The 12605-nt window shown below is 45.8% G+C and overlaps 1 protein-coding gene across 2 annotated transcripts in view; it reads right to left on the bottom strand.

Annotated features, from left to right (window-relative positions):
* IntS9 (integrator complex subunit 9) overlaps positions 1-12605 on the bottom strand; it is a 103798-nt gene that overhangs the window by 40700 nt on the left and 50493 nt on the right. For both annotated transcript variants that reach the window (XM_045743066.2, XM_069334351.1), the window contains exon 7: positions 1630-1810. In XM_045743066.2, the coding sequence (XP_045599022.1) occupies positions 1630-1810 (181 nt within the window). The remainder of the gene's footprint in view (positions 1-1629; positions 1811-12605) is intronic.

Genomic DNA, 12605 nt, shown 5'->3' with positions numbered 1-12605 from the left:
TGAACGCCACGAAAGGCAAACACCGACTAGGAAACTGAGGCCAGAGAAGCATCTGTCGCGGTTGACATTAGCTTACGAACTGATGCTAGGCAGCCGGCACGGTTAGGTCCGGGGGGCCCCCTCCCCCTCTTGGGGCGAGGAGGGCTGCGCGGACAATTGGCGCAGCAGTAAAGTGTGATGTTTCCTTGTTTGTTTGGGATTGTAGGGCATTTCTACCTCTCTGTTCAGTTTTCTGTTTTAGTTTTTTACCATGTGGTGTTTGTTTTGTTATGCCTACCTTTCTGAGTGCATAACCCCGGTCGATGGCAGATATGGAAAACCCCAACCACAAGGGGGTTTTCCAGGGCCGTTGCTCCCTGAAACCTCTATGAAGGGGCCAGGTTCTGGCACTGGCCCCTGGTAGGTCTGAACTCCTTAGCTAATGTCCCAGTCTAATATAACATACATTAGCTCGATAAGCTCCAGGGAGCCGTAGGGGCTGCCCACAGAAGAAGAAGAGAGAGAAAAAAAAAAAAAAAAAAAAAAAAAAAATTGAAGACGGTTGTTGGGGCTGGACGGATGGAACGAATTCTGCACTGGAACGAATTGGCTTCGCCCCATATAGTTTGTTCAAGTGAAGACACACTGTATAACGTTAGTGTGATTTTCGGTGTGTATCTGAAATTGCAGCGTACGGTGTTGAATTACTTAACCCTCCACCCAAGTGCTTGGGGGTCTTATGTAAAAATTGGACTGGCTTCAGAAGAGGCCTCCAGACATCCTGTAATTTCATTAGAAATCCTGTTGTAAGGTTTTTACTAAGTCATTGATTGTACAGTGGTAGAGTTTGCAGCTGGAAATGCCTTGGTTGCAGGTTTGTGTCACCTCACAGCCCCAGTGGATTTTCTCAATAATAATAATAATAATAATAATAATAATAATAATAATAATAATAATGATAATAATAACAATAACAATAATAATAATAATAATGTTGAGAAAATCAGTAGGAGCCATGAGGAGGATTGGAAGCTATGCTCTGGGCACTCCCAAGCAATGCCTTAGACCACTACACCAGACCCAACAGTGTACCCAGAGCATAGGTTTGAATCCTCCTCACGGCTCCTACTGATTTTCCCATTGTACATCTTGTTAATGTGATTTCCTTGTGTATGTGACTAATAATGATAATAATGATAATAATAATAATAATAATAATAATAATAATAATAATAATAATAATAATAATAAATCCTCTTTATTCACAAGAATGTGTGCATACAAAGAACATACGAGTAATGTACAATTGTAGGGACAGGAGTTCTATATACTAATGAAGCCACTATTATGTAATGCATTTCGGGCAAAACATAAAATAGACAAAAAAATTTAACTACAGTATTGTCTTCCAGTTAGTTAATTCGTATTTCATAGATAGATGATCCTATGCTTATAGTAAGGATGATTTTTTATACGAGTAAAATGCTCATGTACTTACAACAATATTTCAGAAAGCAGTGACATGAAAACTATTTTTGAATATGTATCAAAAATAAATTTGAGTACATAGCGCTTAAGAAATGTATGCTAGAGCTGAGGTAATTGATGTTATGTAGTATTATTAAATCAGACTTTACTATGACAACTCACCATTCAGAGAAAATATTTGAATACGCTAATGAATTTTCAGCCTTTGGCGAGACAAAATACATTGGTATCAGCGACAGTCCAATGTTATCGAGGTGATTTGACAGGCATTCAAAAAGGTCGTACACGACTCCACTTGGATAGCACGGGACAAGAGCATTGCCACCATTTCGAACAGTTTGAGCTGAAAGGAAATAAGATGTAAGAGGACATGAACAAGACTATATTGTTTTCATATTTGCATCTCTTTGTCTTCCAGTGAAAACAGTGGAATTTTGTTAATCTTAAAAGGTTCTACAAAACAACTACTGTATTAGCTCACTAATCCGGACTATATGGGTAGGACCCCCAGCCGGATTAGCAAGTTTTCCAGATTAACATACGTTTTCACTGGGAAGTCCAAAAGAGACCATTTCCAATATTTTTATGCCACAAACAAAATAATTTGAATTGTTAAACCTTTTTTTCCCCCACACACTATAATTAGTGTATGGAAATGGGTGGGTGGTTAGCTGCTTGGTTGGTAGGTGGGCAGGGCAAGTGGGTGGGCAGACAGGTGGGTGAGTGGGCAGGCAGGTCAGGTGGGTCTGACACCCACCCCTGACACCCACTCCTGACCCCCCACCCACCCCTGACACCCACTCCTGAACCCCACCCACCCCTTACATCCACCCACACTCCAGCCTCCCTGCTTGCCTGAAGCCCCCCTAGCTTGTCTGCTGGATGCCTGACTCCCTCCTCTCCTGGTGATGGTGCACAATTAGTGTTAGGCCGGGCATTTCACTTGTTTCTCTCTTAGTGGTAAAGGTTCACATGTTATATTCTGAGGCAAGTCGACCCTTGGTTTTGGAGAGATTTTTAGGCTTCAAATTCTCTATCAGTATACAGTACGCTGATCTGGCCAAATATCCACTAGTCCGGCTTCAATGGACATTTTGGCCGGATAGGGTGATAACTTTACCGGCCACAATTTTTACCGGATTAGGGCATTTTCTGGATGGGTGGATCCTAGATTAGTGAGCTTCTACAGCACTGTAATACCAAAATTATTTACAGTAAACATTCAGTAAAATATATTTATAAAACATTTGACAATGAAACAATTTATATATAAATTGATCTTATCTAACAAACATAACAAATACAAGGATGCCAAACAGCAACAAATTATCAGCCGCAAATGTGGACACTAAGCGGAAGAAAAGCAATGAAACTCGGAATTTGCATTTTGTCATTTTTCAACTTTATTTATAATACTGAACAGCACAACCTTGATAGAATGAACTAATTGTCATGGGATAAACTTTGAACTTTCACGGGTTTATGTTTTATCAAAGTTTTTGCTGTACTGTATCTCTATTAATTGGAATTCATATAGCAGAGACACATTCAAACACCCAAATAATATATAACCAATGAATTTTAAATACTGGTATTGTTAGGTAAAAGAATAATAAATTGTGTTATATTTTCCTTCTGTTTTCTAAAAGTCAGCTTTGTTCTGATAATCCATTGCAAGCAGAATATTGGTAGACACTAACCGTGTTCACTTTTCTCAAGCATTTTAGCCCTTTCCTGTATGGTATGATGTTTTCACATTCCCTACCAGGATTAGCCTTACCAATTCAGCTGTGTAGAGATCTTTTCTGGCTTCAGATAATAAAATATCCAGAGAAAAATGGGATTAATGAGGCAACGCATCGCTTACAGAGGGAAAGATTACATACTGAACTTGAAAAATGGTCAGTCAATAATACTTGGCCAGTACACCATGAGAACAATTCACAAAACAGTTGGTATTGCACAGTTTGTAATAAGAATACAACTACTGTACCCGGTACAGTAGTTGAAAACTAATATAAATATGATATTTTTTGTTAATAGTGATGGCTTGAATGTAATGAAACTGCCTTTTCTGGTGGGGTCCTCAGTAAGACACCTAAGCTAAGCACTGGTTCAGTCAAGCTTTAGGGTGATGCACCAGGGCTATGAGACCCACCTTTTTTTTCCAGAAGCCAGGACCAGTCTGGCTTTCTTTCCAAGGTAAGTGAAGCTTGGAGAACAGAGATCAACCCACAAGTGAGTAAAAAACCAGTGTTGAATATAATGAAATGCCATTTTCTGGGCGAGTCCCGTAGGCTCCCCAGAGCTATCCAGGCTGATATGTACTGTATATCCCTAAACTTTGGCATCAGTCAAGAGTGGGTTGAGTTCTAGGCCTACTGAGGACCATGACCAGAAGCTGGCCCCCCCTCAGAGAGGCGCGAGGAGCCAAGGCCTATTGAAATGCACATGGGATTTCGGAGCATTCAATATCTGCCATCGACTGGGACAGGGACCCAGAGGGTAAGTGCCTCAAAACAAACCCTATTCTTGTTAAAAGTACTAAAACAAACTAGTGGACAGAACTCCCCAAACGAAAACGAGCAAACGAGCATGACCCCCGCGCCAGCAATCCACACCTCAGTTCTGAGGCTGGACATCAAAACACGCGAAAAAAACCCCAACCGGAGGGAGGGAGGGTTGCTGGGACTCATCCAGAAAATGGCGTTTTATTACTTCAACACTGGTTTTCTGGGGAAAGCCCCGTTGGCTCCCTGGAGCTACCTACCAAAAGACAAAAACCATAGGGACTTATACGGTAGGCGGTTGCTGCTCACACCTCAACTAGAAGTCGAGACATCTGGTTGCAACCGCCGACCCAAAGCAACATAGGCCCGACGAGGCCCGGAAATGTTCACCAAGTAACACGCAGCCAAGACCCTGTTCAACCTCCAAAAACCCTGTGCCCAAATGTCAACCTAAGACATATTACCAAAAACAGCAGCAAGGGCAGCAAACTTACGAATGTCATGGGCACGGGGATAGACTGCAGGCTGGCTAGAATGAATATACCTGCGGACAACCTGGAAGACCTGTACCCTGGAACAGGGAAGAAGGGAAACCAGATCAACCCAAAGCGCATCCCCAGCCATAGAGCCCGTGGCACACAAATAACGGTGAAGAGCCGCAACCTGACAACACATGATGCACAGAACCAAAGGAGCAGAAACCCCTCCACCGGAGGAGAGCATGAAGCTCCCCGACCCGACCCCTAGAGGCCAAGGCCGACAGGAAAAAGAGCCATAGAGAAACAATCCTGAACTGAAGGGGCCACTACAAAGCAAGGAGAAGAGAGATAAGAAAGCACTTTGTCAAGCGACCAGGACAGCTCAAGCGGCGCATAAGCAGGCCTGAGGTGAAACAACACACGAGACAGCTTGCAAAATGGTGCAGAAGTAACATCAATACCAAAAGCAAGCTGCAGCAGCTCCGCCAGCACTGCACGATAGGAGGCGACAGTATTCTGCATAAGGCGATGATCCTGGAAACCAAGAAAGGACAAAACAACCTTAACCGACAGTGAAGTATACCTATGGAGTGAAAGAAAGAAACGGAAGGACCGCCAAGAGACTTCATACTGCCGCCTAGACGAAGCTCGCAGGTGGGACACCAACAAAGAAGCCACCTGATCATCATAGAGATGATAAACCTGAGTAAAAAATACCATACGCAAAGACTCGAGGAGAAGATCGAACCACCCAAGTGATGTAACAGTCAGATCTGCTGGAAGAGGCGGAGTCGCGGGAAAACCTCCAGGTTCGGACACTGCAAGCAGCGCCTGAAACCAAGTCTGGGTCGGCCACCATGGGGCCAAGAGGACTACTTTCCCCCTGATAAGTCTCCAAGCGAGTCAGGATCTGGAGCAACAGTTGAACCAGAGGAAAGAGGTACAGGAATCTCCACCTCGACCAGTCCTGCCGAAAGGCATCAACCCTGGCGGCTTCGCAGTCGGGAAAGGGCACCACATATACTGGAAGGCACCGCGACCACGCCGACGAGAAGATGTCCACCTCCAGGCGCCCGAATGTCTGGCAGAGCCAATGGAAGGAGTGGGCATCGACCGTCTATTCTGTGGACAGGGGAACGAAACGAGACAGGCCGTCCGCCAAGACGTTGAACACCTCCCGAACGTGAACTGCCAGGAGAGCCAAACCCCGAGAATTCAGCAGACGAGTCACCCGAAAAGACCAGCGCCAAAGAGCTAATGAATGCATTGAACCTCCATGGTTCAGACAATGAACCACCGGGGAGCAGTCCGAATGGAGCCGGATCGTCGAACCGCTGGCGACCTAAGTCCTAAGAAGAGAAAACCACACCGCTGAGAACTCCCGCACTGTGCTGTGTGCCCGATGGAAGGATGGACCCCACCTCCCCTGGCCAGCCTGGTGAGCACTGGTCACAAAGCCCCAGCCGAGAGATGACGTATATATGAACACATCGAGCGAGGGCTCGGGTAGGCGCCAAGGCACTGAACCCTGAAAAACCCAAAGAGGAAGCCGGTGATGCAACAACCGGCACAAAGCCCCTGGGGGTGAACCCAGCAAGAGAGGCGGAAGGGACATCCCCGAAGGAACCAGAACAGGCGACGCAACCAAACCTGACCCAGCGGGCAGACCGACATCGCAAAGTTCAGGCTCCCGCACAGACCCTCGAGCAACTGCCGGGAGACTTAGGAGCCCTCCAGAAAAGGGCAAAGGTGGGACCGCAGGCAAAGCAGAGAATCTATAGGGAGAGACAAGGAAGCGGTCTGAGAGTCCCAAGCAAGACCCAGTCAAGTCCGAACCTGGGAGGGGACCAGATGGGACTTCCTCCAGTTCACCAAGAACCCGAACCTGGCGAGCTGGGAAAGAACCAAATTCCTGGTTAGCAGACCTGCGGACTGGCTGGGAGCTCATACCAACCAGTCGTCTAGGTAGGCCAGCACCCAAGCACCTATAAGATGCAGACGGGCCACCACGACTCATTTAAGGTGTGTGAAAACGCGAGGTGCCAGGTTCAACCCGAACGGAAAACAACAAAAGCGGTAACTCTGATGCCCCACAACAAAACCGAGCCAGTCCCTGAACCCCGAATGAATCAGGGCATGCCAATACGTGTCCTGGAGGTCCAGGGACACCATCCAAGCACCCTGCTCCAACAGAAGCCAGACCTGGGACAGCGAAGTCATCCAAAAAGAGGGGCAATGAACCCAGGGGTTCAGACGGGACAAGTTCAGAATGAACCACAGGTCCGCACAGTCCTGTTTCGGGACTGGAAACAGGCGGAAGACCCACCTGAGGGACGCCGTCATTTCAGCCACGTCCAAGTGTACCCACTCCAAGACGACTTGACAGAGTGCAGGGGAAGAAGCCTGCCCTGTCAGCCCCGAGCCACCCGAAGGAGGAGGAGCCACCAAAGCCACCTCAGACCGTTGGAAACGACCCGATAAGCCCACAAATCGTGAGACCAAGCGTGAGCGAACAGAACAAGCCGCCCCCCCCCCCCCCCATTGCCCCGTCGATGGGATGAACCACGAAAGGGCTGGCGTCCCTTACAAGAACACGAGTCTCGCACAGGTCGAACACCACGCTGACCAGATGAAGACGGCTCCGAAACTGGCACCAGTGGCCTACCCTGACGAGCAGAACCCCAACCCCTGGCACGACCCCTCTGGGAAGCCCAGAGAACCAACAAATCAGACATGGGATGACAGCTAGCCAAAGCCATTTGCAAATACTGTGCGACAGCAGAATCCGAGAACAGCAAGGGGCATAATGGCGAAGACATCCTAAGAGTCAGGCAGATTTCAGGGAGGAAGCCAGCACCTCGTGTCGACACGCAAGTCGGGAGGCATTAAACAGCGACACCTCATCCCGCAGGATCGGCGCAAGCAGCTTCAACAAGGCAGACGACGTGCGAGCCGCCGAGCCCAAGGCATTGTACCCAGGAACGGCCCCAAGTGCCTCCACATCCTCCCCGAGCCAGTCCGAAGACAGCTCCAAGAGGGAAAAGAAGCACAATGCCGAAGCAAAGAGGCCACGAGTGCGTAAATCCTCAGCAACCTGCACAGCCGAAAGGGAAGGAACCTGCACATGGAGCTGCACAACGACAACATTCCGAGGAAGGGCAGGGGTAAACAAGCACTCATTGAGGTGCTCAAACTCACCCCCCAGGAAAACCCGGACACTCGTCAACGCCTCACGCCACTCTAGCGTGTGGGAACGACAGAAGGTATGCCACACCTCCAAAGCAAAAACAGGACAATCTGCCAGCCAGGACGACTCTGGAACCTCATAACGGATCCAGTAAGGAAAAGAATACCCAAACTTGAATGAAGAGGGATCCATAATAAAGGCATAATTCGGGTCGTACAGGAGGTAAGCCGCAAAGGCCTCTCGCACCGCAGTAGTTTGGATGCGTGAAGCCGAAAACCTCCTGAAAGACGGGACTGAAGCACCCAAGGGACACAGAATCGAACCCGGGGAGGGGCAGACACCAAATTCAATGTGTATGCAGAGGGGGGAAAGAAAACCCCACTCCTTGTAACAGTAAGCCCTGCTCAGAGGGCAGAAAACCCCAAGTGGGGTCCAGTGGGGTCCAAGGCCCCCAAGTCAACCCCTCCCCTGGTCAGGATCCTTCACATCAGGACCCAGGGCCGAGTCATCTCCTAAAGCCCGGGCCTCAAAAGAAAAGGTCGGCGCAGCCGTAAAAGCCGGATGGAAGGGGGCCCACTGGTCAGACCCAGAGACTTCGGCAGGGAGTACCAACTCGAATGCCTCCGTTGCCACACCAGAAGAGGCCTCTCCCGAGGCTGTCCGAGTCTCAGAACCATCTAAACCCTGCCCCGACTCCGAAACCCTCAGACGTTTCAGGGCCGGAAGCAGGGAAGGGGGGGGATGGACCAGATCGAACCACAGCAGGAAAAGGACAAGGGGGCACGGATGGAACCAAGGCCGAAGCGACCATCACCCCCAAGTCCAGGTCCCTATAAGCAAAGCAGGGCCGCCTTGGGGCAACAGGGTGAGCAACCAGCCTAGCGCGTTGCAGCAACCTAAACCAAGAATGCAACGTGCGAGCTGCATGCACCCGAACAAGGTCATCAGTAGATTGGGTACCTGCTTGATGGGGTTCTGGGAGTTCTTCTACATCCCAAGCCCGGCCCGAGGCCAGGCTCGACTTTTGAGTTTGGTCCACTAGGCTGTTGCTTGGAGCGGCCCGCAGGGCCACATACCCACCGCAGCCCGGCTGATCCGGAACTTCTCTTAGAAAACAGTCCAGTTTTCTCTTGAAGATGTCCACGGTTGTTCCGGCAATATTTCTTATAGTCGCTGGGAGGACGTTGAACAACCGCGGACCTCTGATGTTCATACAGTGCTCTCTGATTGTGCCTATGGCACCTCTGCTCTTCACTGGTTCAATCTTGCATTTTCTTCCATATCGTTCACTCCAGTACGTTGTTATTTTACTGTGTAGATTTGGGACCTGGCCCTCCAGTATTTTCCATGTGTATATTATTTGGTATCTCTCTCGTCTCCTTTCTAGAGAGTACATTTGGAGAGCTCTGAGACGATCCCAATAATTTAGGTGTTTTATCTCGTCTATGCGGGCCGTATATGTTCTCTGTATTCCCTCTATTTCAGCAATCTTTCCTGCTCTGAAGGGGGAAGTGAGTACTGAGCAGTACTCGAAACGGGACAACACAAGTGACTTGAAGAGTACAACCATTGTGATGGGATCCCTGGATTTGAAAGCTCTCGTAATCCATCCGATCAATTTTCTGGCTGACGCGATATTTGCTTGGTTATGCTCCTTAAACGTTAGATCGTCAGACATCATTATTCCCAAATTCTTGACATGCTGTTTTTCTACTATGGGAAAATTCGATTGTGTTTTGTACCCTGTATTATGTTTCAGATCCTCATTTTTGCCGTACCTGACTACCTGAAATTTATCACTGTTAAACATCATGTTATTTTCTGCTGCCCAATCGAAAACTTTGTTGACATCTGCTTGTAGTTTTTCAATGTCTTCAGCAGAGGTAATTTTCATGCTGATTTTTATGTCATCTGCAAAGGACAACACGAAGCTGTGATGTGTATTTTCGTCTATATCAGATATGAGAATAAGGAACAGTAGCGGTGCAAGGACTGTACCTTGAGGTACAGAGCTTTTAACATCGCTTGGACTTGATTTCATCTGATTGACTGTTACTCTGTGTTCTGTTCGACAGGAAATTGAGTATCCAGCATCCTACTTTTCCAGTTATTCCCAATGACCTCATTTTGTGAGCTATCACCCCATGGTCACATTTGTCGAATGCCTTTGCAAAGTCTGTGTATACAACATCTGCATTTTGCTTTTCTTCTAGGGCTTCTGTGATTTTGTCATAGTGGTTGAGTAACTGTGACAGACAGGATCTTCCCGCTCTAAATCCATGTTGTCCTGGATTGTGCAATTCATTGTTTTCCATAAAACTAGAAATTTGATTCCTAATCACTCTTTCAAACACTTTTATTATGTGTGATATTAGTGCAATTGGCCTATAATTTTTTGCCAAGGTTTTACTCCCCCCCCTCCTTGTGCAATGGAGCTATATCTGTAGATTTAAGTGCTGCTGGTATCTCCCCTGTATCCAAGCTCTTTCTCCATATTACGCTGAGTGCTCTCGCTACTGGTACTTTACATTTCTTTATGAATATTGAATTCCATGAGTCAGGCCCAGGAGCTGAGTGCATAGGCATATTGTCAATTTCTCTTTCAAAGTCTTCCGAGTTTGTGGTAATATCCGTTATATTATCTGCAGCTTGAATGTCATTCATAAAGAAGCTGTCTGGGTCATCAACTTTCATATTGTTTATTGGTGTGCTAAACATAGCCTCATACTGGCTTCTTAGAATTTCACTAATCTCTTTGTTGTCTTCTGTGTACGTACCTTCATTTGTAATTAACGATCCAATACTGGTCGAGGTTTTTTATTTCAATTTTGCATATGTGAAAAAATATTTAGGATTTTTCCGTATCTCTTGTATAGCTCTCTGTTCCAATTCCATTTCCTCAGGCTCATAGTGATCACTTCAACGTTTGTTCTATTTCTTCGATCTCCCTGCTTAGGCTTATTTTCCTTGCTTGTGATAGTTGTGTCTGCCGAAGCATTTCCGTTATTTTTTTAATCTCCTGTACAGTCGTCTGCATTCTCTTTCTAGAGTGGTCCTCTTTCTGCCCCTCTTCACAGGCACGTGCTTCAAGCAGACCTTGTAAGCTTCAGCTGTCAGTTGAGCTATTCCCTGTAATTACCTAATTGTAGTTACAGGATGAGAGCTACGCTCGTGGTGTCCCGTCTTCCCAGCACTCTTTGTCATATAACGCTTTGAAACTACCGACGGTCTTGGCCTCCACTACCTTCTCACTTAACTTGTTCCAACCATCTACCACTATTTGCGAAGGTGAATTTTCTTATATTTCTTCGGCATCTGTGTTTAGCTAGTTTAAATCTATGACCTCTTGTTCTTGAAGTTCCAGGTCTCAGGAAATCTTCCCTGTCAATTTTATCAATTCCTGTTACTATTTTGTACGTAGTGATCATATCTCTTTTTATTCTGTCTTCTAGTTTTGGCATATTTAATGCTTCTAACCTCTCCTCGTAGCTCTTGCCCTTCAGTTCTGGGAGTCACTTAGTAGCATGTCTTTGAACCTTTTCCAGTTTGTTGATGTGCTTCTTAAGATATGGGCACCAGACAACAGCTGCATATTCTAGCTTTGGCCAAACAAAAGTCATGAACAATTTCTTTAGTATATCACCATCCATGTATTTAAATACAATTTTGAAGTTAGAAAGCATAGCATAGGCTCCTTGCACAATATTCTTTATGTGGTCCTCAGGTGATAGTTTTCTATCTAGAACCACCCCTAGATCTCTTTCTTTATCAGAATTCTTTAAAGATTTCTCACATAATATATAGGTTGTGTGGGGTCTATGTTCTCCTATTCCACATTCCATAACATGACATTTATTAACATTAAATTCCATTTGCCAAGTGGTGCTCCATATACTTATTTTGTCCAGGTCTTCTTGAAGGGCATGACAATCATCTAAATTTCTTATCCGTCCTATTATCTTAGCATCATCAGCAAACATGTTCATATAATTCTGTATATCAACTGGTAGATCATTTATGTAGACAATAAACATCACTGGTGCAAGAACTGAACCCTGTGGTACTCCACTTGTGACATTTCTCCATTCTGATACATTGCCTCTGATTTCTTCTATCAGTCAGAAAATTTTTCATCCATGTTAGAAGCTTACCTGTCACCCTTCCAATATTTTCCAGTTTCCAGAACAACCTCTTATGTGGAACTCTGTCGAAAGCCTTTTTTAGGTCCAGATAGATGCAGTCAACCCAACCATCTCTTTCCTGTAATATCTCTGTGGCTTGATCATAGAAACTGAGTAAATTCGATACACAGGATCTTCCAGATCGAAAACCATACTGTCTGTCTGATATTATATCATTTCTCTCCAGGTGTTCTACCCATTTAATTTTGATTAGTTTTTCCAATACTTTCACTATTACACTTGTCAATGATGCAGGTCTATAATTGAGGGGGTCTTCCCTGCTGCCACTTTTGTAGATTGGAACTATGTTAGCCTGTTTCCACACGTCTGCTACGATTCCTGTACACAGGGATGCCTGAAAGATCAGGTGAAGTGGAATGCTGAGCTCAGATGCACATTCTCTCAGAACCCATGGTGAAACGCCATCAGGGCCAGCTGCTTTGTTCTTACTGAGCTCCTTTAGCATATTTTCCACTTCATCTCTAGACACCTCTATCCGCTCTTACGTTGTTCTCTGGAATTCTTATTGTGTCTGGTTCTCGGAAGATTTCATTTTGTACAAACACACTTTGGAACTTTTCATTTAATGTTTCACACATTTCCTTTTCATTTTCCGTGAATCTGTTTCCCATTTTCAACCTCTGGATATTATCGTTTACCTGCAATTTGTTTATGAATTTGTAGAATAGGCCCGGTTCTGTTTTACATTTATCCGCTATCCCTTTTTCAAAATTCCTTTCTGACTCTCTCCTTACTGCCGTATAGTTGTTTCTCGCATCTT

The sequence above is a fragment of the Procambarus clarkii genome, chromosome 31 (assembly GCF_040958095.1).
Source record: "Procambarus clarkii isolate CNS0578487 chromosome 31, FALCON_Pclarkii_2.0, whole genome shotgun sequence".
NCBI lineage: Eukaryota > Metazoa > Arthropoda > Malacostraca > Decapoda > Cambaridae > Procambarus > Procambarus clarkii.
This window is presented reverse-complemented; position numbering and strand designations above follow the sequence as displayed.